A 25,798-nucleotide genomic window follows, 5' to 3' on the forward strand; every position below is an offset into this window, starting at 1 on the left:
GTAGTCGAAGGTGTGGTGGTCGTCTTCATCATCAGAGAAGAGAGGTTGGGACTGCTCTGTAGGAGGTGTGATTCTCCCTCTGCAATGTGAAGGGGAGATGCAGTTTAGCATGGTGTTCACATGTATGTTGACGCATTGTACATGTTAACATTCAGACTGAATGACAGTGTACGTTGTTACTGTTTGTGGGGAGCTGCCTATATTATGCGGGACAGTGGACATTTCGACATCACGGATGTGTGTTTGTATTTGTACATTGTCAAGTCACATTTCCCTGCGATGCCATATGTGATTGGCAAGTTTCTGCACACAAGTGGCACGAGATGTGTCCTCTGTTCTGTTGTGGACATGTTGCGGATTGTGCCACATCGTTGTCAATGTTTATGTGCTCTGCATGTGATGTGTGTGTGCCGCAGTTTGGGGGAGTCTCCCTTGCAGCTCTGATTTGGCTTCCCTTATCCCTTACATGCGGTGTGCCTCTGACTTCTGTGTTTATACAGTGCTGAGATGTTACATTCTTGGGTGCATTGGTCTCTTGGTGGGAGTTGGGGATCTGGGGCATGGTTTGTCCACAGATGTGCTATGCTTACTTGTGCATGTGTGCCATTGTCATTGTGCCCATGCCCCCCCGGTCCCCCCAGTCCCTGGTTGTTACTCACCCTGTTGCTGTTGTGTCCGTTCATGTTGAGTAGTGTCCGGGCCCACAACTCCTGCCACCGTCTCCCCACTGATGACTGTGGATACCATTCCCTCCATCTCGTCCAGCTCCTCCTGTGGCGCTGGGCTCCCACCTCCAGTCTGCATTGCTGCCTTCCGGTTGTTTGTGAGTTTCTGCTTGGTTTTGCGCTTGACATCATTCCAGCGCCTCTTGACCTCTTCCACTGTCCTCTTCAGCACTCTGACTGCATTCACCTTGTCCACGATGGTCTTCCATATTCCATTCTTAGTTGCCAGTGACACAGTGGAGGTGACAAACAGTAGTTGATGGTGTTCTATCACCTCCGTTATCAGGATCCTGTTTTCCTGCGGACTGAACTGCTTCTTCCTACTCTTCTTCTCCTTGCCCTTCCCTGACCGCGAGGTCCCAAGCTGGTCCTCCGGGGGGCTTTTGGGATTCTGGTTGTCCTCTGCACTTGCTTCGGCTGACTCCAATGTGCTTCGCTGCTCTTTGGCTTTTGTATGTGTTTTTTTCCCCAACTTTTATACTGCATTTTCCCGCATGTCGCGTGGGGATTGCAGGCCTGTGGCTGGTTTTCGCTGATTTTTGTATTACGATTTGCGTCATCGCTGCTTTTTTCGCATTCGTGTTTCGCATTTTTGCGGCGTCGCGTTGATTTTAACGCGTTCATTTGACACTTTGTGGTGGCTCTATTGCATGGTGCCGCCGTGTTGAGAATACCACGTTAACACTGTGTTTTTTTCCCGCGATAGACTGCGAAGTGAAGAGTTGCATTAAGCTACTTTTGCGGTTGTTATCACACGTTCTTGAGAATATCCCCCTGTGTATTTTACCACTACTAACCAGTGCTAAAGTGCTTGTGCTCTCTACTCAAAACCTGGTAACATTGGCTTATACCCATTGGCATATTTAATTTACTTATACATCACATGTAAAGTGCACTATATGTGCCCAGGGCATGTACATGACATGCTACTAGTGGGCCTGTAGCACTGATTGTGCCATCTACTTAAGTAGCCCTTCAAACATGTCTCAGACCTGCCATTGCATAGCTTGTGTGTGGAGTTTTAACCTGCCATGTTGATCTGGCAAAATAAACCTTTTGCCAGAGCCAAACCTTCCTTTTGTATACATATATCACCCCTCAAGAAGGCCCCTAACAGCCCCAAGGGCAGGGTGTGGTCTATTCAAAAAGTTGGATATATACTTTTTCATTTTACATATCCTGGTAGTGAAAAACTCTTACATTTGTTTTTCATTTCTGCAAGGCTTATCTCTCCCACAGTATAACATTGGAGTTACCTTATTACATTTTATAAGAGTATTTCCAAATGGGAAGAGATCACTAGTTCATATTTGATGTCTCTGGAATCCTAATTTAATTCCAATTACATTTCTGAAAATGCCACTTTTAGAAAGTTTGCATTTTGTTGCCTTAGCTATTAGGTGCTTGCAGCTTGTCTTTGGTCACATGTCTGGGAGTAGTTCGGATTTGGGTATTCATCCTAGCCAGCCACACACAGGTGATTGGTGGGCCATCACTGGCAGGATGGGGGGGAGCTGGGCCCAGCCTCACTTACACCTTAATAGCCTGTCTCCTGTCTTCACACAAAGGACTGCATACCCTCTGTAGTTAGTCTGGAGCTGGGGCAGAGAAAGCAGGTCATCTGTGCACTTCAAAGGCATGCATCTGGAAGCTTCTCCCCACTTTAAAGGCACAACTGTATAAGAAAGAAGGACCTCAGACGCCACCACTTTAGTACACTTCTGCACCTGTGGATACTCTGCAAGGAAGAAGGACTGTTGTGCTGCTACAAGGACGTTCACTCTGCTGGACTCCTGCTTTGCTGTGCTGACCAGCTGCCTGCTGCCCTCTTGCCTGGGTAAGAAGAACTGGACCTGCATCTCTTGAACTCAGAATGACTTCAAGGGCTAGTTGTTTGGCCTCCTGATCTGAAGCCTTAAGGACATAACAGACTTCCAATAACCTCACATCTGCATCTGGACTCTGTCATTTGTGAGTCTACCCTGCCAAGTGGTGCCACCCTAGCCCTGGACCCTAGGAAGTGGATTTAAGGTGCCTGCCATCCTCTGTGGATCCAGCAAAGCCAACGCATCTCATCTGCTGTGCGGAGCAACACTGAGCAGAACGACCCATCTTCGATGCCGTGTGAATTGGACCCTTTTCAAGGACTCGCATCGCTGCCGCAGCCTGCATCACCTTTGGAACTGCCACTGCGCGACACACCCTCGCTGCAAGACCTTGCATCTCTCAGTGACTGCAGTCTCAACGACGATGCCTGATGCCAAATCGCAGCCTCTCAGCTCTTCTGACCTGTCGCATCACCCCGACTGAGTGCCCCAACCTTGATGCCAGACTTTGCATCGCAAGCCCCGTCGACGGGATCCTCAACACAATAGGACCGCGCACCGCAGTCTCACCCCATCTCGTAACCAATGCATTGCCTCAGCTGCGCAACGCATCTTCAATACGGATCCACACAACACTGAGCAAACCAGTATTTAAGGTACTCTGTTCAGCAGGCTTAAGTGGGTCCATGCATCGGGCCCCCACTCCATCACAGTCGGCCTGAAATTGTGACTTTGGCTCAGTTCGGTGAGAACAAATATCCACAGTTGGCACTTTGTGCTTTTTGGTGCTATTTTAACTAAGAATGTTAAAATTCAATATCTCCGACTCTAATAACTGAATTTTTGTTGTTTTGGTCTTGTTTTCTTTATTAAATTAAGCTCTATTTTTTTACTAACCTGATGTGGTATCTTTTTGTGTGGTGTGTTTACTGTTTTAAGCGTTGCACATATTTCTTACACATTGCCTCTAAGGTAAGCCTGTCTTCTCTGTGCCAAGCTACCAGGGGGTTCAGCACAGGTTAATTTGGGCTATGCTTGTGCTTTACTTACCCTGATTAAAATTGTGGTTGCTGCTTGACCAGGGCTCACACTCTAGTCAACCAGAAACCCAATTTCTAACAGATCCAGACCACTTGATGACGTTTTAGCTTTATCACCTTTTTAATCTCCAAGTCAACACTTTAAGTGAGTTGGATCCAAAAGTGTCTTCCCGGCAGGTAAATCAAAACCCCTTTTTCATTGAGGAAGAATAAGAAGCCTACCTTTAGCAACTATATTTTGGAGGCCTTGTCACTTCTTTAAAAGTATTGGCAGGGTTTATAGTTGCATCCTACTAATATGAAATCTTTCTTGACACAATTCAGGAATGTTTAGGTTCCTGACAAAATTCTGGATCGCGGGCCTCACTCTAGACTGTGGCCTATTTTTCCCCTAAGTAAGGAAAGGCAAATATTTGACAGGTTGAATATTTGTTTTTCTTTATTGGTTTTAGGTACCTTAGTAATCGCTAAGAAGAACAATTACTGTTTGTCAAATCTAGAGGTACCCTCCCTCATGGCAGACATTCAGCACATAAGTCACTTCAGGAAAGACTAATGTGTTATTTCTGACTGCTTGTTTGGAAGAAACTGCTCAATTTCTTTACATATGTGTTTCCATTCAGATGTACCGAAGGAGGCTGTACTTAAACTTTTTGGAGAATATTTCTTCAACTTCTGTAAGATGTCTGGCTATGACAGAATGCTGCGTACTTTGGGTGGCAATCTCTTGGAGTTTATTGAGAATCTTGATGCCCTTCATAGTTATCTTGGATTGTCTTACCAGGTACAGTATAGTATACTTTGTCATTTCAGTAGACCATGGTTTCACAGATTACATGCAACTGATGAGATGTCAAAAGGTTTCATTCTCTTTAGTATGATCATAGGCTTGGTTGAATTAGCCAAATTATTTTGCGTATCTAAAACTCGTTTTTATGACCACCATCAAAAAAGTATATATCACAAGAAAGGAAAGAAGCAGTCTACCAGCTAAACAAACATATGTCTCTAACAAGTTTTAGCCTTTTTTTCAGTTGAGTTGCAAGTATCTAGGAGCTGCTGCTCTTTCCTTTTTGTCTTGATGGGTTGCAACCTTTGTAAACTATATATTATTATACTGGGCACATCTTCAGTAGCACCCTGAAAGCTCTTTGTTATGGGTCACTTTAGGTCCGGTGATTGCTGCGCTGGCAAGGCAGACCTAAAAATACATGTAGATTAGTGAACCTAGGCATTCCATACTGCTCTCAAACACACAACTGTGCCCTAAAGTATAAAGTTAATGATGGAAATGAAAGAGCATCTTTGCTGCTGCCACAGAGAAAAAATTTAAATCTGCTTAAGACAGTTTAACAGCATTACAATGTCATATGTGTCCCCCTAAAAGTTGTAGCTGAATCCCATTATAAGTTTGATACTTTATGTATGTTAGTGATTCTTTTCTAGACTGCCATATTGCTGCCGGCTCATGCGGCTAAACAAACACAAACACAATGATCACAGCTGAGTGGAGGTGGAAGCACTATTTCTGAGGTAGCAAACAACTTACATCCAATCAAAACTCGTAGTCCTCCCCATCAACATATGGACATACCTAAAGCCCTTTTTTGTAGTACTCCTGAAAGCTCTTTTTCTAGGTTGATGGTATACGGTGTGGTGACAGCTGTGTTGTTGAACTAGATCTAAAAACTAGGTCAAAATAGGCAAACCTTTTAATTAATTATTGGAGTCTGTATATTTTTATAAAACTGCTTTACTTTTAAGTAGTTTTGTTATTTTGAATTTGTGTGGTTTTCAAAAGTGCCCCATTCCTTAGCATGTCGTGATCCATCTGAAAACAAACAAGCTATTTATGGAGCATTTGTCTCCCAGGACCAACAAACAAAGGAAATCACTCTTTTAAACAAAAAAAAAGAAAAGAAAACATCTCCATATGTGATAACTACCTGTTGATTGCAATACCATAAATAAAGCAAAACAAATTATAGTTATCTTATGCGTGCTCTTTGATCTTAAAACAAATTTAAGTCACATAAATCTGGATACCGAGCATTGAAACCCTCCTGTGCTCACAACCTTTTCCATGTGGTGTGCCATGACTTTGCCACTGGTTTTGAAAGTGATGGGCATGTGGTACCAGGTTGGACAGAGGGTAGCCTCATCCTAATATGAAAGAGGGGTCTCTGTCAAGTTCAATTTGATTTCCCTTCTCCATTCATTGGGCTAGATCTTTGTTCACTTGCTGCTAGTATATTTAATGACTTGATTGGAAGATCTTGTCTAGATTTAAAACTGGTTTTCAGAAAGGGATGTCAATCTTGCTCAAAACTTTGGCATTGACTCCCTTGGTCCAGCAAGCTATTGGGAAGCCTTCTAGTCTTGTGCTTATGTTCTGTAGTGACGTTTACAAAATTAATAGAAAACATATATGAAAAAGTATTTTTGCAACTGCAGAGTTTTTGCCATCTTGTTGGTTAATAATGATCTCCATATTTAATTTACTGACTCAGGTGAGTGTACGCCAGAGGGCAGGGCTTTACATGATTAAACAAAAGTGCAGGTACTCACAAATTGAACAATGACCAAGGGGGGAGGGAGAGGAAGTGTGTTTAGGGGTGGGGCCAGGGGTGGGGCTAATGGTAAACATTTACTAGGAATACTTATTTTCTTGGCTTGAGTGATAACTGATATACCGTTCTGCAATCCCTGGTTTGAGAAGCGTGGTGCTGGAATAATTTTCATGGGGCTACCTTCCTGCACCCGGCCTGAGAGTGCAGTGAGGTCCAGACGTTTTGGGGGCAAGTGACACCCAAAATAGAGGGTGCCGCCGGTGTGGTGATTACTCTTACGCCGTTTGCATGCCAGCTGGGGGTGTTGGGCAGACCTAGGGTACGGAAACTTCCATTTAAACTTGCTCAGCTGGCGCCTATCCTTGCGAAACATCACATAGCCATTGGCTGGCTGGGCACTAGTGTACTGCTGGTGACTCAGTGGCTGAGGGACTTTCTGGAATGGGGCATGGCGGAGGAACAGCACATCCAGTTGACCCGCATCGACAATAGGGCAGCGGAGGAGATATTGCTCCGGGACCAATTGCAAGAATGCTTCACTAACGGTGGAGACTCGGATGCGGACAGTAGTTTGGAGGCCGAGGGATGAATATTTTGATAGATGATTGTGACATTACATATATGATGACCAGATGGGCTTTATGGAGTGATTCTTGCTTGAATTGTTTTGCTCAACGACTTGGTTCATGTGAATGACAGCGGGGGACACCCGTGACGCTGTACTGCTCAGTGGGAGGATTTTCTCTCTACTCTGTATTTGCCTCCGCCCCATGTTCATTGGGATCTTCTGCATAACCTGAAAATTGGGCACTGTAGCTGCAGTTTATTTATTTTGGGGTTTGTAGGGGGGACATATTGTCTACACATCGAGGGAAAACATTTGGACCGTGCTGCCAGATCCTCAAATCACAGACTTCTTGGGGTCTCAGTGCTTTATGAAAAGCCAGAAACAGATGACATGATGAGGCAATTTTTTAGATCTGAGATCCTCTGGAAAGAGTGACTCTGTTGCTTGAGACAGGTAAAGTATCTAGGTTACTGAATGGAGGTCCAAGTTGCTAAGGGGTAGGGAAGCTGTAGAGTAAAAAAGATAGAGAGAGGACTTAGGAGCAGCTGTTGAATAGAGAAGCTTCACGTTTTGAAAGAGCAAACGACTCAATTATAATGAAATATTGCACACGGGTTAGAACTGGTGATATTATTATGGGCGGTTGTGGCGTATTTAGATGTTGGCCTGCATGAATGGGGAATAACCACACAACAACTCCGTCAGCAAAAAGCTTCTGATTCTACTGGAAGATGAGGGGTACTGCCAGATCCCTTCCTGGCATCACCATTGCCAGATGAGCAGATACCTACAAGAGACCCTCACTCCTTGAAACAACAAAAGCCCCAGTTATGAGCAGGGCCAATAAATATTGTGATTTATTTAGATTCTGACCAGATAAAAGTGGAATAATCAGAATGTTGTCACCATTTTCAGACCTGGCATCTGTACCTTCATGTTCTGGGGTTCTTCTCTCCCCACAGTCATCCGGTGAGGTTACCACTTTCCTCTTATTTAGAAGTGGGCAGAAAATGGGGCAGAGTGGTAAAAAGTTCAGTAATTGGATAATAAGACTTTTTATTCCATTCATCACAATTAAGAATGTCATAACGGTAATGGGACCACAAATGGGGAAAATTGAACAAATATAGGGGTGAAATTTACATTTCTCCTACGGTGGAATTGAGGAGGGAGAGACGAACACTGTTGGATAGATTGGGTGAGACGATGGTAGCCCCCACACCGGGCAGCCGAGGATAAGGTGCTATAACAAATGGACCAGTTGCTGGTTTTCTCGTAGTTTTGACCCTGGTACACTGCTGTAACTATTGAGAAAGGAACAACCTCTGAAGATTGTGGCTTTATGTATTCCTGATCCTGAAACTGTTGTAAAACAATGCAGAGATCTTGTGTTGCCTTGCCAAAGATGACTGTATAATGCCTTGCACCGCTGCACTTATGTCAGAATGTCATACCGGTAAAGAAATCCGTACTGCAGTTCTTTATTGGTGTCATTTGAGGCCTGCAGGGAGACCATAGTTTATTAGCCTATTGAACTCCGCAGCCTTCCATCATGCTTATTAGACATGTAAATCCTTCTGTAAAAATCATGGGTGCCATGTATGAAAATGTTTCTCCTCACAAAGCTAGTGCTGTGAAAAGTGCCAGGCTTTGTAAGGGAAAAATACAAAAAGCAATGATTCTAAGTAACATTGTGAGTCGCAAATGTCTTCGGAGCTCACATTGTCAACACTGCAACCTCTTGCCAGTCTAAAAAGACAAGGGTGGCTTTAAAGTGATGGTCCGCCTCCTTGTGACTCTTAAGAACATGCATAAACTGTTTGCAGTTGCTTCTGAGGCAGCAAAGTCTTGAAATGCTATCAACTGCCTTTGCCAGTCAGTAATCATTCACATCATGGTTGCTCTCCCTGCAGGACAACCTCTACTCTGCAAGTGGCAGCCGTGCATCAGGGGAATCTGACAGTGGTCTCCATGGAATGAAGCTTGCCCCCCTAATGAGCTCATGGTTATGGGTATTGAGCCCTTTCAAGTGGCAGGGTTTTCAATTCTGGTGCTTTGTGGGTGCAGATACCCAAATGGAATTCTGATGACCCTGGTAGGTGGCATTCTCTGCCTTCTCGGCTATTCACAAGGATTTGCAGATGAAATCCTGTCTCATGAGTATTAGCGGGGCAGCATTAATGCGAATCCCTATGAACCATCTTGTTGCGCATTGCTGGATTCTTACATCTGCCACAGCACAAAGATAAGACCAGGACACGTTGCAACTTACGCTTACGTCATCAGCTCTCATCTGGCATTGCTTTACACTCTGGCAGCATCTTTGCTTTGCGTGTGTTGCCATATTGAGTACTGAAATTACTCTGGTCGCCCCCTTTTTCAGTGTGCATGTCCACAGCACCCCTACACCTCTGGCTAGTTTGGTGTTGTGTACCCGCCTACATACTTTAGTCCTAACGATAATGATTAATAAATCACAATACAACTTGATAATATAGTGAGAAGAATTAATTTCCCAAAGTATTAAATGTACTTATCTTGACTGTGAGCAGTAAGAAAAGAGGGCTGTTCACAGTCAAGTGGGACATTATACAGGGTATTGTGTAATGATATTGGATATGGTGTGTATTACGTGTTTTATTCCCATTGACTAGCTTGTTGCTAAGCCTCTTGGGATTTGTAGTTCTCACTGTTCTTCACTGATACTATGCAAAATAAAGCAAGATTAGAAAGCATAATAGGAGCTTCCGGTCTTGACATAAAATTCTAATCTGCGCATCTATCTTTCATGCCTCCATCTCCATCACACTGCCATGATCTCCATCACACTGCTTGGGAATGCACCCTAAGGCAAGAAAAGAGTCACTCAAGCCTGATACTAAAATGCTTCTCACATAGGATCTCAACAAATGCAAGGCTCTGATAACCATGCACTTCTCCACAGTGTAGCATGCCACCCATCTGACAATGGGCATCACTGCACCACATAGGGGTAGGAAGTGCTTTAATTTTTTTTAAACCATTTTTATTTGTCTTTTGCGTATCATATTAAGTATTGCAATACAATAAAAACAGAATACCTACATGTAGGTATACTGTTCCTCAGTATTGCCCATTCACAATATGCTAGAATGGAAACTCTGATTAAAACAGAAATTAGGAATATATATATATTTTTTAAACAGTATCCAATAGTAACTGTGAGCCTGGCCCTGAAGTGTGGGCTTGGATGGGGTATTTATTTATGTATTTTTATAGAGGTCAAATTTTACCCGAAGGTTAATGAGAACTTTACAATAGAACCAGTTAAATTACATAAGGACTTCAGAGTACATGAACTGCATCGCAGATATCAAGTGTAGCGTCCGTGGATGTCACATTGGAGCGCGCTATAGCCAACCCCATGTGTCGGGCTATCGCAATATAGGGGAGCATTGTTAGGTGAGGGGACCTGTCCCTCAAAATCTGTATGACATGGATCCAATGGTGGTCTCGTACTCATCTAAGGCGGGCGAGTGTCATCGCTAGGATCATTCTGAAATATGTTCAAGAGTCCGCCCCAGGCTGTAGCACGAGGGCACGGAGGCCACGCATTTCTTCCGGTTGCAAAGGATGAACTCCACCTCGGTCCAGTGCACCATAACATAAATGCTATAATACAATGCAAAACAGCACACCGCAATACAACACAATAAATGCAAATTTCTTAATTACCATGTAATACCAGCATTTTGGTAATGCACGTAATTACCATTTTATATAAATGCATTTCACCAACAAAATTAAAGTTATACAATTTTGAAGTTGTATTTCCATACTTTTAGAAAAACTTACAAAATTGTTTATTGAGCTTGCTGATGACGGTTAATGGTCTTGCTTGACAGGAAATGAATGCCCCGTCATTCCGTGTGGAAAAAAGGTCCGATGGAGCCATGCTGCTGCACTACTATTCGGACAGACGAGGCCTGTGTCACATCGTCCCAGGTAATGGCCATTCTGTCGTTGGTCGCTGTTGATTTCCATCACTTAGAATGTCTACTTGAAACAGAATGCATGTCACGCGAAATTTGCTTAATGCCGCCAGCGCCGTTTCCATAACCTTTCAGAAAGGTTTCAAACACCACAGAGCAGTGGCGGTCCGTCCATTGGGGTCGTTGGGGCGTTGTCCCACTAAGCACACTCACAGTCATCATCATGCATAAATAAATATTTGGAAATCGATCGCACGCACTGTGCTGCCACTGACTCGCGCACGGCGCCGCACGCACTCCGGGAATCGGGATATGCCTGACTCAATGTGGACGGCACTGGGGGCGGGGCTGTCAGCGAGAATAGTGCAGCAGGCAGCAGCAGCAGTGTGCGCATGTCAATTTTTGGGCTAGTCATGACTGGCCCGAACATGCGCACACGCACACAATACCTTGACCTTCCCTCCTCCCCCCTCCTCCCCTAGCGACTCATTCTCAGGCAGTGTGTGGGTGTGGCGAGGCGAGGGACCGCAGCCCCCGGGTCTCATTATGGGCAGGGAGTAACCCTGCTCTTGGCCCAATCCTGTTGCAGTGCGCTGCTAATGCAGCGCCATGATTGGCTAAGACACCGCGCAGCCTGCATGGTGCCGCGCGTGGGTGGTGGCCGCACTTGTATGGCCAATCACAGTGTGGCTGGCTTATGTGAAGCCAAGCCATGCAGTAGTGATTGGCCTGATTTCCCGAGGCGTACGCTGATACGCTCGCTGACTCGGCAGTTGGCACGTGTCGCTCGTCCCCGCGCCAGTGCTGCCACATGACTGGAGTCACTCACGGACACGGAGTCAGTCACGAGTCGCACTGTCGCAGTCGTCGACGTTACGTTATTCACCTGGCCTGGCAGAAAGGTATTTTGTTTGCTTTTGAAACATGCACAATTGCCTCCATTGCCTCATGTGTCGTAACGTTTAGCGAGCGAGTATCTTTGCACAGATATCTTTCCAACCTAAAAGTTGACTTTTAATGAAATGTTTGTATGTTGCCCTTTTAAAAACTTTGCCAAGAGGAACTACAGGACGAGTAAGGCTCTAGACGAGGAATATTTTCTGCGACTGCAAGACGAATTTCAGCTACCTGAGTGTTACGTTAGTGTGTCTGCCAAACGGCCCAAACGAACCTACGTAGTACGCGGCCGCGGCCTAGTTAATCTCTCCCTCACTCCCACGGTTTTTTTCATCTCTCACAACCGGTCATTTCTTCCCCTTTTACCTTTCTCGACGCTCCCCACACCAGACATAGGGCCAGATAACAACTACTATGATCACAGCAGATATATATATTTATTGGTGAAATAAATCTGCCTGATATTAAAAAGTTCAGGGTTCAAATCCCAGATATACGTCACACAGCATACAAAGATGCACCAAAAACTCCTAACATGTGAAAAAAGTTCTGAGATAGGTAATTGTAAATCCGCGTGTTACTGTTATTTATGGTGAGATAACTCTGTGATAGTAAGTGTTGTGCTGTACACATAGAGGTGGGCGGATTTTTAAAGAAAGCTGCCCCACCAACATCATGTTTTTTAAATGCTCGACCAGCTTTGCAAGGCAGACGAAATATTTAAAAATGGACCTACTATTGGGGTATTAGCTCCAATTGTTTCTAATTCTTCCCGCGCAGCAGACACTTTCCCACTGCTGCACAGGGCTGTCAGAAGCAGCCACTTACCGTCGTTGTCAGAAGCACCGGGCAGGACTTCTGGACAGAGGAAAAGATCATGCCACCCAAGGTTGCAATATATATTCAAACACATCTCCGCAGCCTGGTGTTTACTTAGGCCATGTTGAGCAGGGCATCTGGCCGCAGAGATTTGTGAAGTTAAAATTACGTCACCGACACGACACCTTCGAGGAACTTCGTACTTATTGCGCAGTTCAAAAATGCCTAAATTCATCCCACTAATTAAAAACGAAACCTAATCCTAGCGAACGCAGTTACGTACTTAATGTCATTGTTATTATAATCTGTACCAAATGTGTAATTTTGCTCCATGTTGGCCCAACAGTACCACGTTTCGAGTCACGAACATTTGATTTAACAAATCAAAGCATTGTGAGAGGTGTAGTCTTAGTTTGTTTCTATTGAATAACTTGTACCAATACACCTAATAATAACAATGATTTGTTAATGAAAAACATAATACTAAGAAAGCGGGCGGCAAAAAAGGAGAGGTCTTTGAAAGTTATGCTGTTTGGGACGGTGGGACCTGATAAGATAGGTGCATCGCTCATTCCCTACACAGGGCTCTGCTGTCGGACGCACTCCGGTTATAGATTCATGAATGCAGAGCTGTCATATTTTTTCCAATGCTTGACAAACGAGCGAGTCACATATAAGTGTGCTTGTTCTGCTTAAAATCAACACTTGCTGCGCCCGCCATCTTGAAGAATGAGGACCACCTGTCAGGGTCCGTGACTCACCACCCACACGTCCCCCTCGCGCCTCAGTCCTTTGTGCCCCCCTCCCCCGGCCCTCTCCATCACCTTAGTACGTTCACGGCCTGTCACAACAGTTTTCTGAGCCGTGTCAGCGCTCGAGGCCCTGCTCGCATTATAAAGTTTCAGGACACTGAGGACAGCCGTCTTGCGAGGCCGAAGTGAGCTGGAAGGTGGTACCTTTTCAGTCTGTTTATTCCCCCCTCGCATTATCGCATACCCTTTCCTCAAAAAAAACCTACAAAATATGTGGTGTTGTGCTGCTGAGTCACGCGTTGTAGTGTCATAGATTTGTGTCCAGCGCCTAGAATTTATGCCATTTAGTGCAGTATACCTTCTACTTGTACTTTGTACTCTTTTGTAACATGCACACGTCACCTTTCCTTTTGTAACGTATCGTTTGCTACCTCTTGTATTTTGTTTGCTTTTGAAACTTGCACAATTGCCTCCATTGCCTCATGTAACGTAACGTTTGTTTTAGTGTTTTGAGTGTCTGCCAATTATTGCAATATTTTACCTCTACTCTACTTGTACTTGTATGCTTTTGTAACATGCACACATATCACTTTTTCCTTTCGTAACGTATCGTTTGCTCCCTCTTGTATTTTGTTTCCTCTTGATACTTGCACAATTGTCACTATTGCCTTTGCAACATGCTCACTGTGAGGTACTCAGAAATGCATTATATCTCAAAGTCTGTTATGAAGCTCTGTGGTTATACTGAATAAGCAGCTACCTATGTTATATGACATGATCTCTTTATTACTGTAATAACTGCACTTTCTTCATTGCTTTATTAACCTTTCTGCTTTCTCAAATTTGCTTGCAAATGCACCATTTTTCCACTCTTTTTTCAAAATTTTCGCGGGGGGAGAACCCCCCCTAACCCCCCTTAGGTTGTTCGGGCTCGCTCGCTACGCTCGCTCGCTATGCTGAAGTATGCCAAACATTTTACGCCTCACCACTTTCAAATGTCACCGTCCGCCACTGCCACAGAGTACTGACATTCAAAACAAATGTTCAAAACAAATGTGCGAAGGCCAAAAGGGGAAGTTGTTGGTTTGGCACAATCTCTGCCAATTACTGGGCATGAAACATATTTTATTTGCCACATTTTTTTTGTTTACAGTCTGTTTATTGAGGTCAAGCAATTAATACATACATGTCGCTTTAGAGATAACGGTGAGGTATTTGCCACATTTTTAACACTGACTTTTATGTGTGAAAAAAGCTAAATCTCTTTTGCTCTTTCGGTACCCAGTGAGTGGCAAAAACATTCTCTGGTGTTTGATATTAATGAATATGGGCCATTGCATTTTTTAGAGCAGCTTGTTAATTCTTGTTAATTTTAGGAAGCGTGGACACTGATTTTTCAAAATGCCACGGGTGGCATTGGTGATATCTCTGGGATGGAATGTCTCTGCTGGAGCTGTGCTCCCTGCCCTCTGTCTTTCTGTGTTTAGCCCTGTTGTTTATCCTTCAGGGAGCTCAGCAGTCGCGCAGGCGCACTGCTCGCCCTCTTACTTACACCAATGATGGGCTCTAATGTTCGAGGGACACCCATAGTGCAGCTGTCTCGGAGAGAATGGCTCCTCACCCTTTCTCCCAGGGCTTTAAGGGACTGTCGATAGCAGCAGTGTAATTGTAGTGAGGTGATGGGCCTTTCTGGCTTCCCCACAGTCAAAAGCCCATTCACTCGTGCCTGACTGGTGTCCTCCATGTCCGTCATCTCTGAGACATGCATGGTGGGTGCCTCTACAACTGTGTGCGTGGCTGTGGTTGTATGTGAGGTCCATGAGCGCATCTGACTGAGGGCTTGCTGGAGTCCATTTATCTGTGTGCGTGCCCTTCAACATGGTAGCTGGCTTTGTGTAATGGGTGCCAGTCCATCCTGAATCTGGGTCGCTGCACAGTTTGCACTCCTTTGAACTCTGTGCCAGGATAGTTGCTCCTGTGGAGTAGTGTTTGAAGTAGCCATAGTGATTCTACCAGAGCATTGTCAGCTGCTCGCGCTCTTTCTGGTGTTACCGGGTGGGCTCTTTGGGCCAGATGTACGAAGCATTTTACTGCTCGCAAACGTCCCATCGGGCCTTTTGCGACCGGTATAATGCTTTTTGGCATGTACCAACCCTATTTTGCGAATCGGAAACCTATTACTGACTCAGAAAATAGGGTTTGCGAGTCGCTATTAGAAAGGGGTGTGTTAAGGGCATCCTTTCCAAATAGCGAGTCGCACTGGTATGTAGGAATGTTTTGAGACTGGGAATGTGGCCGTAAAACATTCGCAGTTACCACCAACTTCAAGTTGGTGGTAACCCATTCGCAAACGGGTCCCTAAGGGACCCCCTTCCCCTATGTGAATTTGGGCGCCAACATTTTTTAACACCAGGCAGTGGTACCACGGACTACTGCCTACTCTTCAAGAAAAATGGGCTGCGTTACAAGAAAAAATTGCTTTCTTCAAAAAGCAATCACAGACATGGGGGTCTGTGAGTGCAGGCCATTCCCAATGGGTCGTAAAGCAAGACCTACCTCATGAATATTAATGAGGTAGGTCTATTTGCAACTCACTGGGAATCGCAAAATGTGTCTAAGACACATTTGTACATGGGTGTTTGCGATTTACAGATTACGAATTGCAAAAATTCGCAATTAGGAAATCGCAAACTGACCTTTTTGTACATCTGGCCCCTAATTCCTTTAGGAGGGCTACATGGGCAGGCTGATGGCCGAAAAAGTGTTATAGCAGGTGCCTTGCAGTAACATTACCGCAGAGGCACCTAAAATCACAGCTGTGCAACATATACATATATTTCACCTTTGAGGTGTAGCAACATCAACTCTTGAACTTTGAAGTGTATTTTTAGGAGAATGAGAAACATTTATTTTTGTTTCTGTGAGAAGTTGGCCTGGTATATGATGTTCACTAGTTACAGTGACCACCTTGTACCATGCCAAGCGACCCTTATGGTGTGGTTGGAAGTCAACCTTTTCGGACTAGCTGCCCTAGTGGTAGCGTAGGCTAAGCAGTCTTTGAGGCTAAACTCGTTAAAGCGTGTGAAGCCGGCTGTTTTACCAAATGTAACCCCCTTTTATACCAATGAAAGGACACCACACAGATATATATTCAAAATATATATGTATTTATTTCTCAAAGTAACCCCTAGACTCTTTATGAGCACAGGAGCACAAATCGTTAAACAAGAATACGTTAGAATACACAGAAGTTGCACTTTATATGGATAGGCCCTGGTGGCCACTCGAACCATATACTAAAATAGTGGTATAAGTACCACGAACAGAAAAGGGAAAAGGCCTAGGGCCTCTAGAATCGCTGGGCCTACAAGGAGCTAACTTTAGTTAGGGACCAGGAGGTCCACGGGTTGCGTGTGCAGAGCAAATAGTCACACGCGAGCTCCCATAGGTTTTCAATGGGTGCGTAAAAGTTACAAAGTTACTGCAAAAAGGATCTTCCGGATGGACTATGAACTCAAGATTGGAAACACAGACACTAGAGATGATACTCTACACTTGGGCACCGGAGTGCCAGCTTTACCTCACCCACAGGAAGCGGGTGCATAGGTCTCGAAGTGCGTCGGGTTTCTTCTATATGTTCAATGGAGCCTGAAGACAAAGGTGCTGCAGGCGGTCGGCCCGGAAGAGATGCGGTGGATCCAAGGGTGGACCGGAGTTGTAGAAGACCTGTAAGCAGAGGGGACAGTGTTCACAGTCACTAGCCAGTGACCAGCGTGGCACCAGGTGGGTAGCAGGCGATGTCGGGTGCAAACAGGAGGAAAGGTGCAGCTTGTCTCTGCAGCCACGTGGTCCCTGAAGGTCGACGACGTCCAGGAGTCGGGTCACGAGCTGTCCCACGCAGGCTCTCGCTGTCGGCGGTGTCGGCAACTTGATCGAAGCAAACAAGCCTTGGCAAAAGCAATTGTTGTGGAAAACAAAATAGGCTGATGGCGCTGACCAGCAAGGTCAGAGGGACTGCTCCTTTGGAGGGGAGCAAGGGCCAGTCTGGAGCAACCAGACCAGCGGTGTAGTTCTTGAAGTTCGTCGCCAAGATGGCCACTAGCCAACGGCCAGCAACCGGTTAGGCGCGTCGAGTGGCAAAATGCAGAGGGGCCCCACGCAGATCGTGGAGATGCTGGAGGGCTCACCTTTGGTGCAGGTGCTGCTCGGGTGTTGGGCTTTTCAGGACCCAAAGTACAACTTGGAGGGAGCCTCGGTTGTCGCGCTTGCAGCTTGTCGTGGTCTTTTCAAGATCGCTGGCTCCACGTGTCTCGGTGCCTCCACGGGTTCCTTCTTTTCAGGGACTGTGGATCGGGCGGTGAGAGGTCTGGAGGTCCAGGTCTTGTCAGTCTCTGGGCTGGGGCTCCGGCGGGAGGCAGCGGCAAAGCAGACGTTGATTCGCTGGATGGTGCTTGCGTTAGCAAGGTGGTCACTCCCTGACCACAGGGGAGATTTCCTTCAGTCCTCTGTGCGGCAGAGCGTCGAAGTTCCCGTCTTCTTCTTGTGGCTAAGTTGATTCCAGGATGTCTGAAGTCTTAGGACACAGCTCCTACCTTTAAGCGGATTCTAGGGGCCGGACTACCTGCTAGGTCCCTCCCTAAGGGTGGGACCAGGAAGGGGGGTGGTTACACCCCCAATCCTTTGTCCAGCTCGCCCCAGGTCCAGGGCTGGTGTGCCCCAGGACCGGATTGAACTGGCATATGCACCGAGGCTCCTTGTGAGCCTCAGGCATGTCTGGTTTCTTTCAAGCCCTACCTGACCAATACACAAAATCCTGTCTGGGGTGGTGCTCACACCTCCCCTGGCAGGAAACCCTTTGTCCACGTCTCCCAAGCTGGAAGGACTCCCAGCAGCAGGAGGGCAGACTTGTGTCTGTGGTGGCAGCATCCATTTTGTGGAGCTGAGGCTATGTCTGATTTTACCCGGGTTTCAGGTACTGTACATGTCGTGCCCCTCTAGAAGGGTGGAATGCTAACCCCGTCGCCAGAATTGGCGAGGGGTTAGTATTCCAATTCGTATGACACCTTACTCGACATGTTTTGATAAAGCCAAACCAAAGATAGCATTTAACCGCGAGGTTCATAATGCACTTAAGAGTATATGGTATGACGATATCTGGAAACGGTAGAAGGAAGTTGTTCCGACCACTGCAGACAGGCTCAGCTCATGCCAGAGCACCATCTCACATGGAACCAAGCACTCTGCCTTCAGGATTGTTAAGGCCTGCCATAGGAGTGACTTATAGGTTAACATGTGTCCCATTTAAGGTTAGGTATAGGTATACTACACCTAAGTAAGAGGTGGTTACACCAACTTACCCCAGCTGAGTGATCAGCCAGTTGTGTCAAATTTGTTAGGCCAAGCCTGGGGTGGCATAATACATGCTTCAGCCCCTGGCAGGCCTTAGATACACCAATGCCCTGGGTACCTAGTGTACACTGGTACAGGGGCTCACAGGGTGATCCACTTCCAATTGGTTATGCACCTAGGGTGCATAGTGTCAATTTAGTTAGAGAGAACAGCAGGCTGGGGGTCTGATTAGCAGGCCCACAGCCTCAATATGTCAAAAACCAGTGAAGCAAAAAGCAAAAATTTGGGGTGACCATAGGATAGCAGACCCTACTCTCCTACACAACCCCCCCCCCCCCAAACGCAGGGACATTAAACTAGCCTTGACCAGTCTCGTCTTCATGTCCTAAGTGGAAGTACCTGGAGAGACCATCTGCATTCCCATGGTCTGTACCTGGCCGGTGCTCCACTGTAAAGTCCATACCCTGTAGGGAAATGGACCACCTGAGTAGTTTGGGGTTTTCACCCTTCATCTGATTTAGCCATAAGAGGGGCTTATGGTCGGTCTGAATCTTGAAGTGAGTGCCAAACAAGTATGGCCTCAGCTTCTTCAGGGCCCACACCACAGCAAAGGCCTCCCTCTCAATAGCTGACCAATTCTTCTCTCTGGGGGTCAACCTTCTGCTAATAAAAGCAATGGGTTGGTCTTGACCATCTACATTAAGTTGTGACAGCACAGCTCCCACACCCAACTCAGAAGCATCTGTTTGGACAATAAACTCTTTGGAGTAGTCAGGACTTTTCAGGATAGGTGCAGAGCACATGGCCTTCTTCAGGTCATCAAATGCCTTTTGACAGCTTACTGTCCACTGAACCTTTTTGGGCATCTTTTTGGATGTCAGATCATTAAGAGGAGTCACAATGGACCCATAGTTCTTAACAAACTTCCTGTAGTACCCAGTCAAGCCCAAGAAAGCTCGAACTTGAGTCTGGGTGGTTGGAGAAGACCAGTCCTTGATGGATTGTATCTTACTCTCCAGTGGTTGAACTTGGCCTCCACCTACAAGGTGGCCCAAATACACAACCTTACTCTGCCCTATCTAGCACTTAGTAGCCTTGATAGTGAGGCCTGCCTTTTGCAGAGCCTCAAGAGCCTTCTTCAGGTGGATCAGGTGATCCTCCCAGGTGGAGCTAAAGACAGCAATGTCATCAAGATATGCTGCACAAAAGTCATCCAGCCCAGTAAGGACTTGATTCACCAACCTTTGGAAGGTGGCATGTGCATTCTTCAGACCAAAGGGCATCACCACAAATTGATAATGCCCACCTGGGGTTGAGAATGCTGTTTTGGCCTTGGACTCCTCAGCTAATCTGATTTGCCAATAGCCAGCTGTTAAGTCAAATGTGCTCAAAAACTTAGCAGAAGCTAATTTGTCTATGAGCTCATCTGCCCTTGGAATAGGATGTGCATCTGTCCTAGTGACAGCATTGAGTCCTCTGTAATCCACACAGAACCTCATCTCTCTCTTGCCATCTTTGGTGTGAGGTTTGGGGACCAGAACCACTGGGCTAGCCCAGGGGCTCTCTGAGGGCTCAATGACACCCAGTTCCAGCATTTTGTGTACCTCAGCCTTTATACAGTCCCTGACGTGGTCAGGTTGTCTGTAAAGTTTGTTCTTTACAGGCAGACAGTCACCAGTGTCCACCACATGGGTACACCAGTCAGTTTGACTAGGTATCAAGGAAAACATGTGTTGAAATGATTGTAGAACCTGTCTACATTCCATCTGCTGATGATCAGTGAGGTTGCCTCCAAGGGTCATTCCTTCAATTGAGCCATCTTCAGGGTTCTGAGACAACAGGTCTGGGAGAGGGTCACTCTCTTCCTCCTGTCCCTCATCTGTAGCCATGAGCAAGACCATGTCTGCCCTGTCAACATATGCTTTTAACCTGTTAACATTGAGTACCCTGTGGGGACTCCTGGGAGTTCCTAGGTCTACCAAGTAGGTAACCTCTCCCTTCTTTTCCAGGATTGTATGGGGTCCAGACCATTTGTCTTGGAGTGCTGCTGGGGCCACTGGCTCCAACACCAATACCTTCTGTCCTGGCTGAAACTCAACCAAGACAGCCTTTTGGTCATGCCAAGCTTTCTGTAAGGCCTGGCTTGCCTCAAGGTTTTTGGATGCCTTCTCCATATACTCAGCCATCCTGGAGCGGAGACCAAGTACATAGTCCACCATGTCTTGTTTAGGCTTTGTGAGAGGTAACTCCCATCCTCCCTTCACTAAACACAGTGGGCCTCTCACAGGGTGCCCAAACAACAATTCAAAGGGGCTGTAGCCAACTCCTTTTTGTGGGACCTCTCTGTAAGCAAACAGAAGGCAGGGTAGAAGGATGTCCCATCTTCGCCTGAGCTTTTCAGGTAATCCTTTGATCATACCCTTTAGGGTCTTGTTGAATCTCTCAACAAGCCCATTGCATTGTGGGTGATAAGGAGTGGTGAACTTGTAGTTGACACCACATTCCTTTCACATAGCTGTCAAGTATCCTGACATGAAGTTGGTACCTCTGTCAGAAACCACCTCCTTATGAAACCCCACTCTGGAGAATACTCCCAGCAGGGCCCTGGCCACAACAGGTGCTGTAGTGGTCCTAAGGGGAATTGCCTCTGGATACCTGGTGGCATGATCCACTACCACCAGTATAAATCTGTGCCAAGATGCAGTGGGAGGATCCATGGGACCCACTATATCTATTCCCACTCTTTCAAAGGGGACCCCCACCACAGGTAGTGGTATTCGGGGGGCCTTTGTTGTGCCACCTGATTTGCCACTGGCTTGGCAGGTCACACAGGAGCGCAAAACTCCTTTGTATCTTCATTCATGTGAGGCCAGTGAAAGTGAGGGACAAGCCTGTCCCAAGTCTTGTTCTGGCCTAAGTGTCCTGCTAGAGGAATATCATGGGCCAAGGTAAGAAGGAAGCCCCTAAATTGCAGAGGTATAACCAACCTCCTGGTTGCACCAGGTTTTGGGTCTCTAGCCTCTGAATAAAGGAGCCCTTCATCCCAATACACTTTATGGGTACCTTGAGCATTCCCAGCAGCCTCAGCAGCAGCCAGCTGTCTGAGGGGTTCAAGAGATGGACAGGTTAACTGAGCCTGCCCCAAGTCAGCCCTGGAAGGTCCCCCTGTCCCCAGAAACTCAACCTGATCAGGTTCAAGCTCTTCAGGGACAGTTCCTTCCGGGTCCTCTAGATCATCTTCCTGGGAAGGCTGATCATCACCTTGAGGCAGGGGGGAAGGCACAGCCTTTACCCTCCTGTTCTTCTTCTTGGTAGGTGCTTGGTCCATTGTTCTAGGATCCAAGACCTGTGGTTCAGTAATGCACTTTTTGTCCTGTGACCTGGTCACAGCAAGGACATGTGGTGATATACCTAACATCTCTGCATGTGTCCTGTACTCCACTTCTGACCATAGAGAACTCTCTAGGTCATTGCCCAACAAACATTCTACTGGGAGGTCTGCACTAACCACAACCCTTTTGAGGCCAGTTACCCCTCCCCATGAGAAGTTAACAACTGCCACACTATGTGAAGTAGTGGCATTGCTGGCATTGGTCACCAGGTAATTCTCACCTGGTATGTACTGTCCAGGGTCCACAAAGCCTGGTGTCACCATGGTGACACTGGCACATGTGTCCCTGTAGGCTTGAGCCACTTTTTCATTAATTAAAGGAGTCTGTCTGTACTTGCCCAGGTTACTGGGGCTCACAGTCAGGGACAAATCCATGTCTCCATCACAGATCAAGACTGCCTGTGTCAGGGTTCTGTCTAAGTCAGAATCTCCTTCAGTTCCCATAGTGATTCCCACTACACCCTTTGTTTGGGGACCAACACTGCTAACAGTAGTACTGGGAGCAGGTGCCTTATGGGCAACAGTGTTGGGGGCTCCACCCTTTTAACAATCACTAGTCCAGTGAGTTATATTCTTGCAAGAGTTGCACCAGGGTTTCTTTTGACCTTCTTTCTTCTTCCCTTTAGGCTGGGACCCACCCCCATTAGTACTAGTTTGGGGCCCTGTTGAAGACTTCTGGTCTTTAGATTTCTGATCTCCACCCTTTTGGTCTGTTTTCTTCTGATCACCCCTTTGGCCCTGGTTCTGGTTCTTTTGCTTAACCCTGGTTCTGACCCATTTGTCTGCCTTCTTTCCCAATTCTTGGGGAGAGGTCAGATCTGAGTCAACCAAGTGTTGATGCAGTTGCTGGTTCTGACAGTTATTTAAAATCTGTTCTCTCATCATCAAATTGTACAATCCTGTATAATCAGATACCTTACTTCCCAGCAACCAACCCTCCAAAGCCTTAGTGGCACATTCAATGTATTCAGACCAGTCCTGAGTCTGTGTCTTCTGGGTGTCTCTGAACATTAACCTGTACTGTTCAGTGGTTAAGCCTAACCCATCAACTAGGACACTCTTCAGGACTCTGTAATTTCTGACATCCTCCTCTCTAACAGTGAGGAGTCTGTCTCTGCCTCTTCCTTCAAAGGAGAGCCATAAGATTGCTGCCCACTGGTCTTCAGGAACCTGCTGTACTTTGCAGGCTCTCTCAAGAGCAGTCATCCATTTGTGGATGTCATCCCCACTTTTGTAGGGGGGCACAACCTTGGACAGGTTCCTATAGTCAAAGACCCTATCTTTGTCCTTAGGGACAGTGCTGCCACCAGTGGGTATAGACCCACTCTCTCTAGGTTGCCTAGCCTTGTTCAGTTTCTCCTCCATCAGGGCTACTTCTAGCTCCTGTTTCCTGATTCTCAGCTGGGCTTCCTGCATTCTGGCCTCATGTTCCCTCCTCTGAGGGGTGGTCATCCTTCTCCTGGAGTGACCTTGAGAGCCTCTAGAGGCATGAGAAGCATAAGATTCACCTGAGTGATTCCTTTGCCTCCCAAGCCCCTGGTTAAGTCCACTGGGGAGATCCAATGGGATGATCCCATTGTCAGTCCCCAATAGCCTTAGGTTAGCTGGGCCACGTATAACACTTGGCACTGGGCTAGTTCTCCCTTCATCCTCACTACCTTCTGTATCGGTACCCTTCTCACTTTCATCCTCTGTAGTATGAACCTCATCTAAGGGGTGACTATTGGAAAGGGGTACCTCAGTAGCATCTTCAGAAGGGGGGCCTCCTGTTCCAGTCCCTAAGGGGCCTAACTGGGAGGTTTTCTTGAGAGCTCTCTGATCTTCATCAGCTTGTAAAAGCTCCCTGAGTTCAGCAGAAGTAGGGTTCTTGGGCTGTTTAAGGCCCCTGATATTTGCCAACTGCCTGAGCTCATTTTGATTTAGGGTAGCAAAGAGAGTTGGTGCCCTCTGGGGGTCACTCTCGACAGAGATGGGTACCTTGGACCCCTCTACCCCCTCCATTGCTCTTAAGTGTGGGTGGATGTGTTGCAATCTACCTACACTTGGGTTTACCTACTAAACCTATCTAGTAGTTGTAGTCAGGGTGTGCTACTCCCTTTGCTCTACAACAACTAAGTTCAGTAGAACTTAAGTATATCTATCTTGTTTTATATGTACCTACAGGTACCTATGTGATCTTTTAATTGGTAACCAAGAGATTACAATGGTAAAACACAGCAAGCTCAAATCCAACCGCTGCTCACCAATGTGAGAAGTTGGCCTGGTATATGATGTTCACTAGTTAAAGTGACCACCTTGTACCATGCCAAGCGACCCTTATGGTGTGGTTGTAAGTCAACCTTTTCGGACTAGCTGCCCTAGTGGTAGCGTAGGCTAAGCAGTCTTTGAGGCTAAACTCGTTAAAGCGTGTGAAGCCGGCTGTTTTACCAAATGTAACCCCCTTTTATACCAATGAAAGGACACCACACAGATATATATTCAAAATATATATGTATTTATTTCTCAAAGTAACCCCTAGACTCTTTATGAGCACAGGAGCACAAATCGTTAAACAAGAATACGTTAGAATACACAGAAGTTGCACTTTATATGGATAGGCCCTGGTGGCCACTCGAACCATATACTAAAATAGTGGTATAAGTACCACGAACAGAAAAGGGAAAAGGCCTAGGGCCTCTAGAATCGCTGGGCCTACAAGGAGCTAACTTTAGTTAGTGACCAGGAGATCCACGGGTTGCGTGTGCAGAGCAAATAGTCACACGCGAGCTCCCATAGGTTTTCAATGGGTGCGTAAAAGTTACAAAGTTACTGCAAAAAGGATCTTCCGGATGGACTATGAACTCAAGATTGGAAACACAGACACTAGAGATGATACTCTACACGTGGGCACCGGAGTGCCAGCTTTACCTCACCCACAGGAAGCGGGTGCATAGGTCTCGAAGTGCGTCGGGTTTCTTCTATATGTTCAATGGAGCCTGAAGACAAAGGTGCTGCAGGCGGTCGGCCCGGAAGAGATGCGGTGGATCCAAGGGTGGACCGGAGTTGTAGAAGACCTGTAAGCAGAGGGGACAGTGTTCACAGTCACTAGCCAGTGACCAGCGTGGCACCAGGTGGGTAGCAGGCGATGTCGGGTGCAAACAGGAGGAAAGGTACAGCTTGTCTCTGCAGCCACGTGGTCCCTGAAGATCAACGACATCCAGGAGTCGGGTCACGAGCTGTCCCACGCAGGCTCTCGCTGTCGGCAGTGTCGGCGACTTGATTGAAGCAAACAAGCCTTGGCAAAAGCAATTGTCGTGGAAAACAAAATAGGCTGATGGCTCTGACCAGCAAGGTCAGAGGGACTGCTCCTTTGGAGGGGAGCAAGGGCCAGTCTGGAGCAACCAGACCAGCGGTGTAGTTCTTGAAGTTCGTCGCCAAGATGGCCACTAGCCAACGGCCAGCAACCGGTTAGGCGCGTCGAGTGGCAAAATGCAGAGGGGCCCCACGCAGATCGTGGAGATGCTGGAGGGCTCACCTTTGGTGCAGGTGCTGCTCGGGTGTTGGGCTTCTCAGGACCCAAAGCACAACTTGGAGGGAGCCTCGGTTGTTGCGCTTGCAGCTTGTCGTGGTCTTTTCAAGATGGCTGGCTCCACGTGTCTCGGTGCCTCCACAGGTTCCTTCTTTTCAGGGACTGTGGATCGGGCGGTGAGAGGTCTGGAGGTCCAGGTCTTGTAAGTCTCTGGGCTCGGGCTCCGGCGGGAGGCGGCGGCAAAGCAGACGTTGATTCGCTGGATGGTGCTTGCGTTAGCAAGGTGGTCACTCCCTGACCACAGGGGAGATTTCCTTCAGTCCTCTGTGCGGCAGAGCGTCGAAGTTCCCGTCTTCTTCTTGTGGCTAAGTTGATTCCAGGA

General features: G+C 46.7%; 1 protein-coding gene across 1 annotated transcript in view; it reads left to right on the forward strand.

Annotated features, from left to right (window-relative positions):
• The window catches only part of LOC146802215 (guanylate cyclase soluble subunit beta-2-like), a 194,387-nt gene that overhangs the window by 46,391 nt on the left and 122,198 nt on the right, over positions 1 to 25,798 (forward strand). Inside the window, exons 4-5 of the mRNA XM_085623736.1 lie at positions 4,215 to 4,375; positions 10,614 to 10,713. Of these exons, the coding sequence (XP_085479862.1) occupies positions 4,215 to 4,375; positions 10,614 to 10,713 (261 nt within the window). The remainder of the gene's footprint in view (positions 1 to 4,214; positions 4,376 to 10,613; positions 10,714 to 25,798) is intronic.

The sequence above is a fragment of the Triturus cristatus genome, chromosome 8, assembly GCF_964204655.1.
Source record: "Triturus cristatus chromosome 8, aTriCri1.1, whole genome shotgun sequence".
In the NCBI taxonomy this organism is placed as follows: domain Eukaryota; kingdom Metazoa; phylum Chordata; class Amphibia; order Caudata; family Salamandridae; genus Triturus; species Triturus cristatus.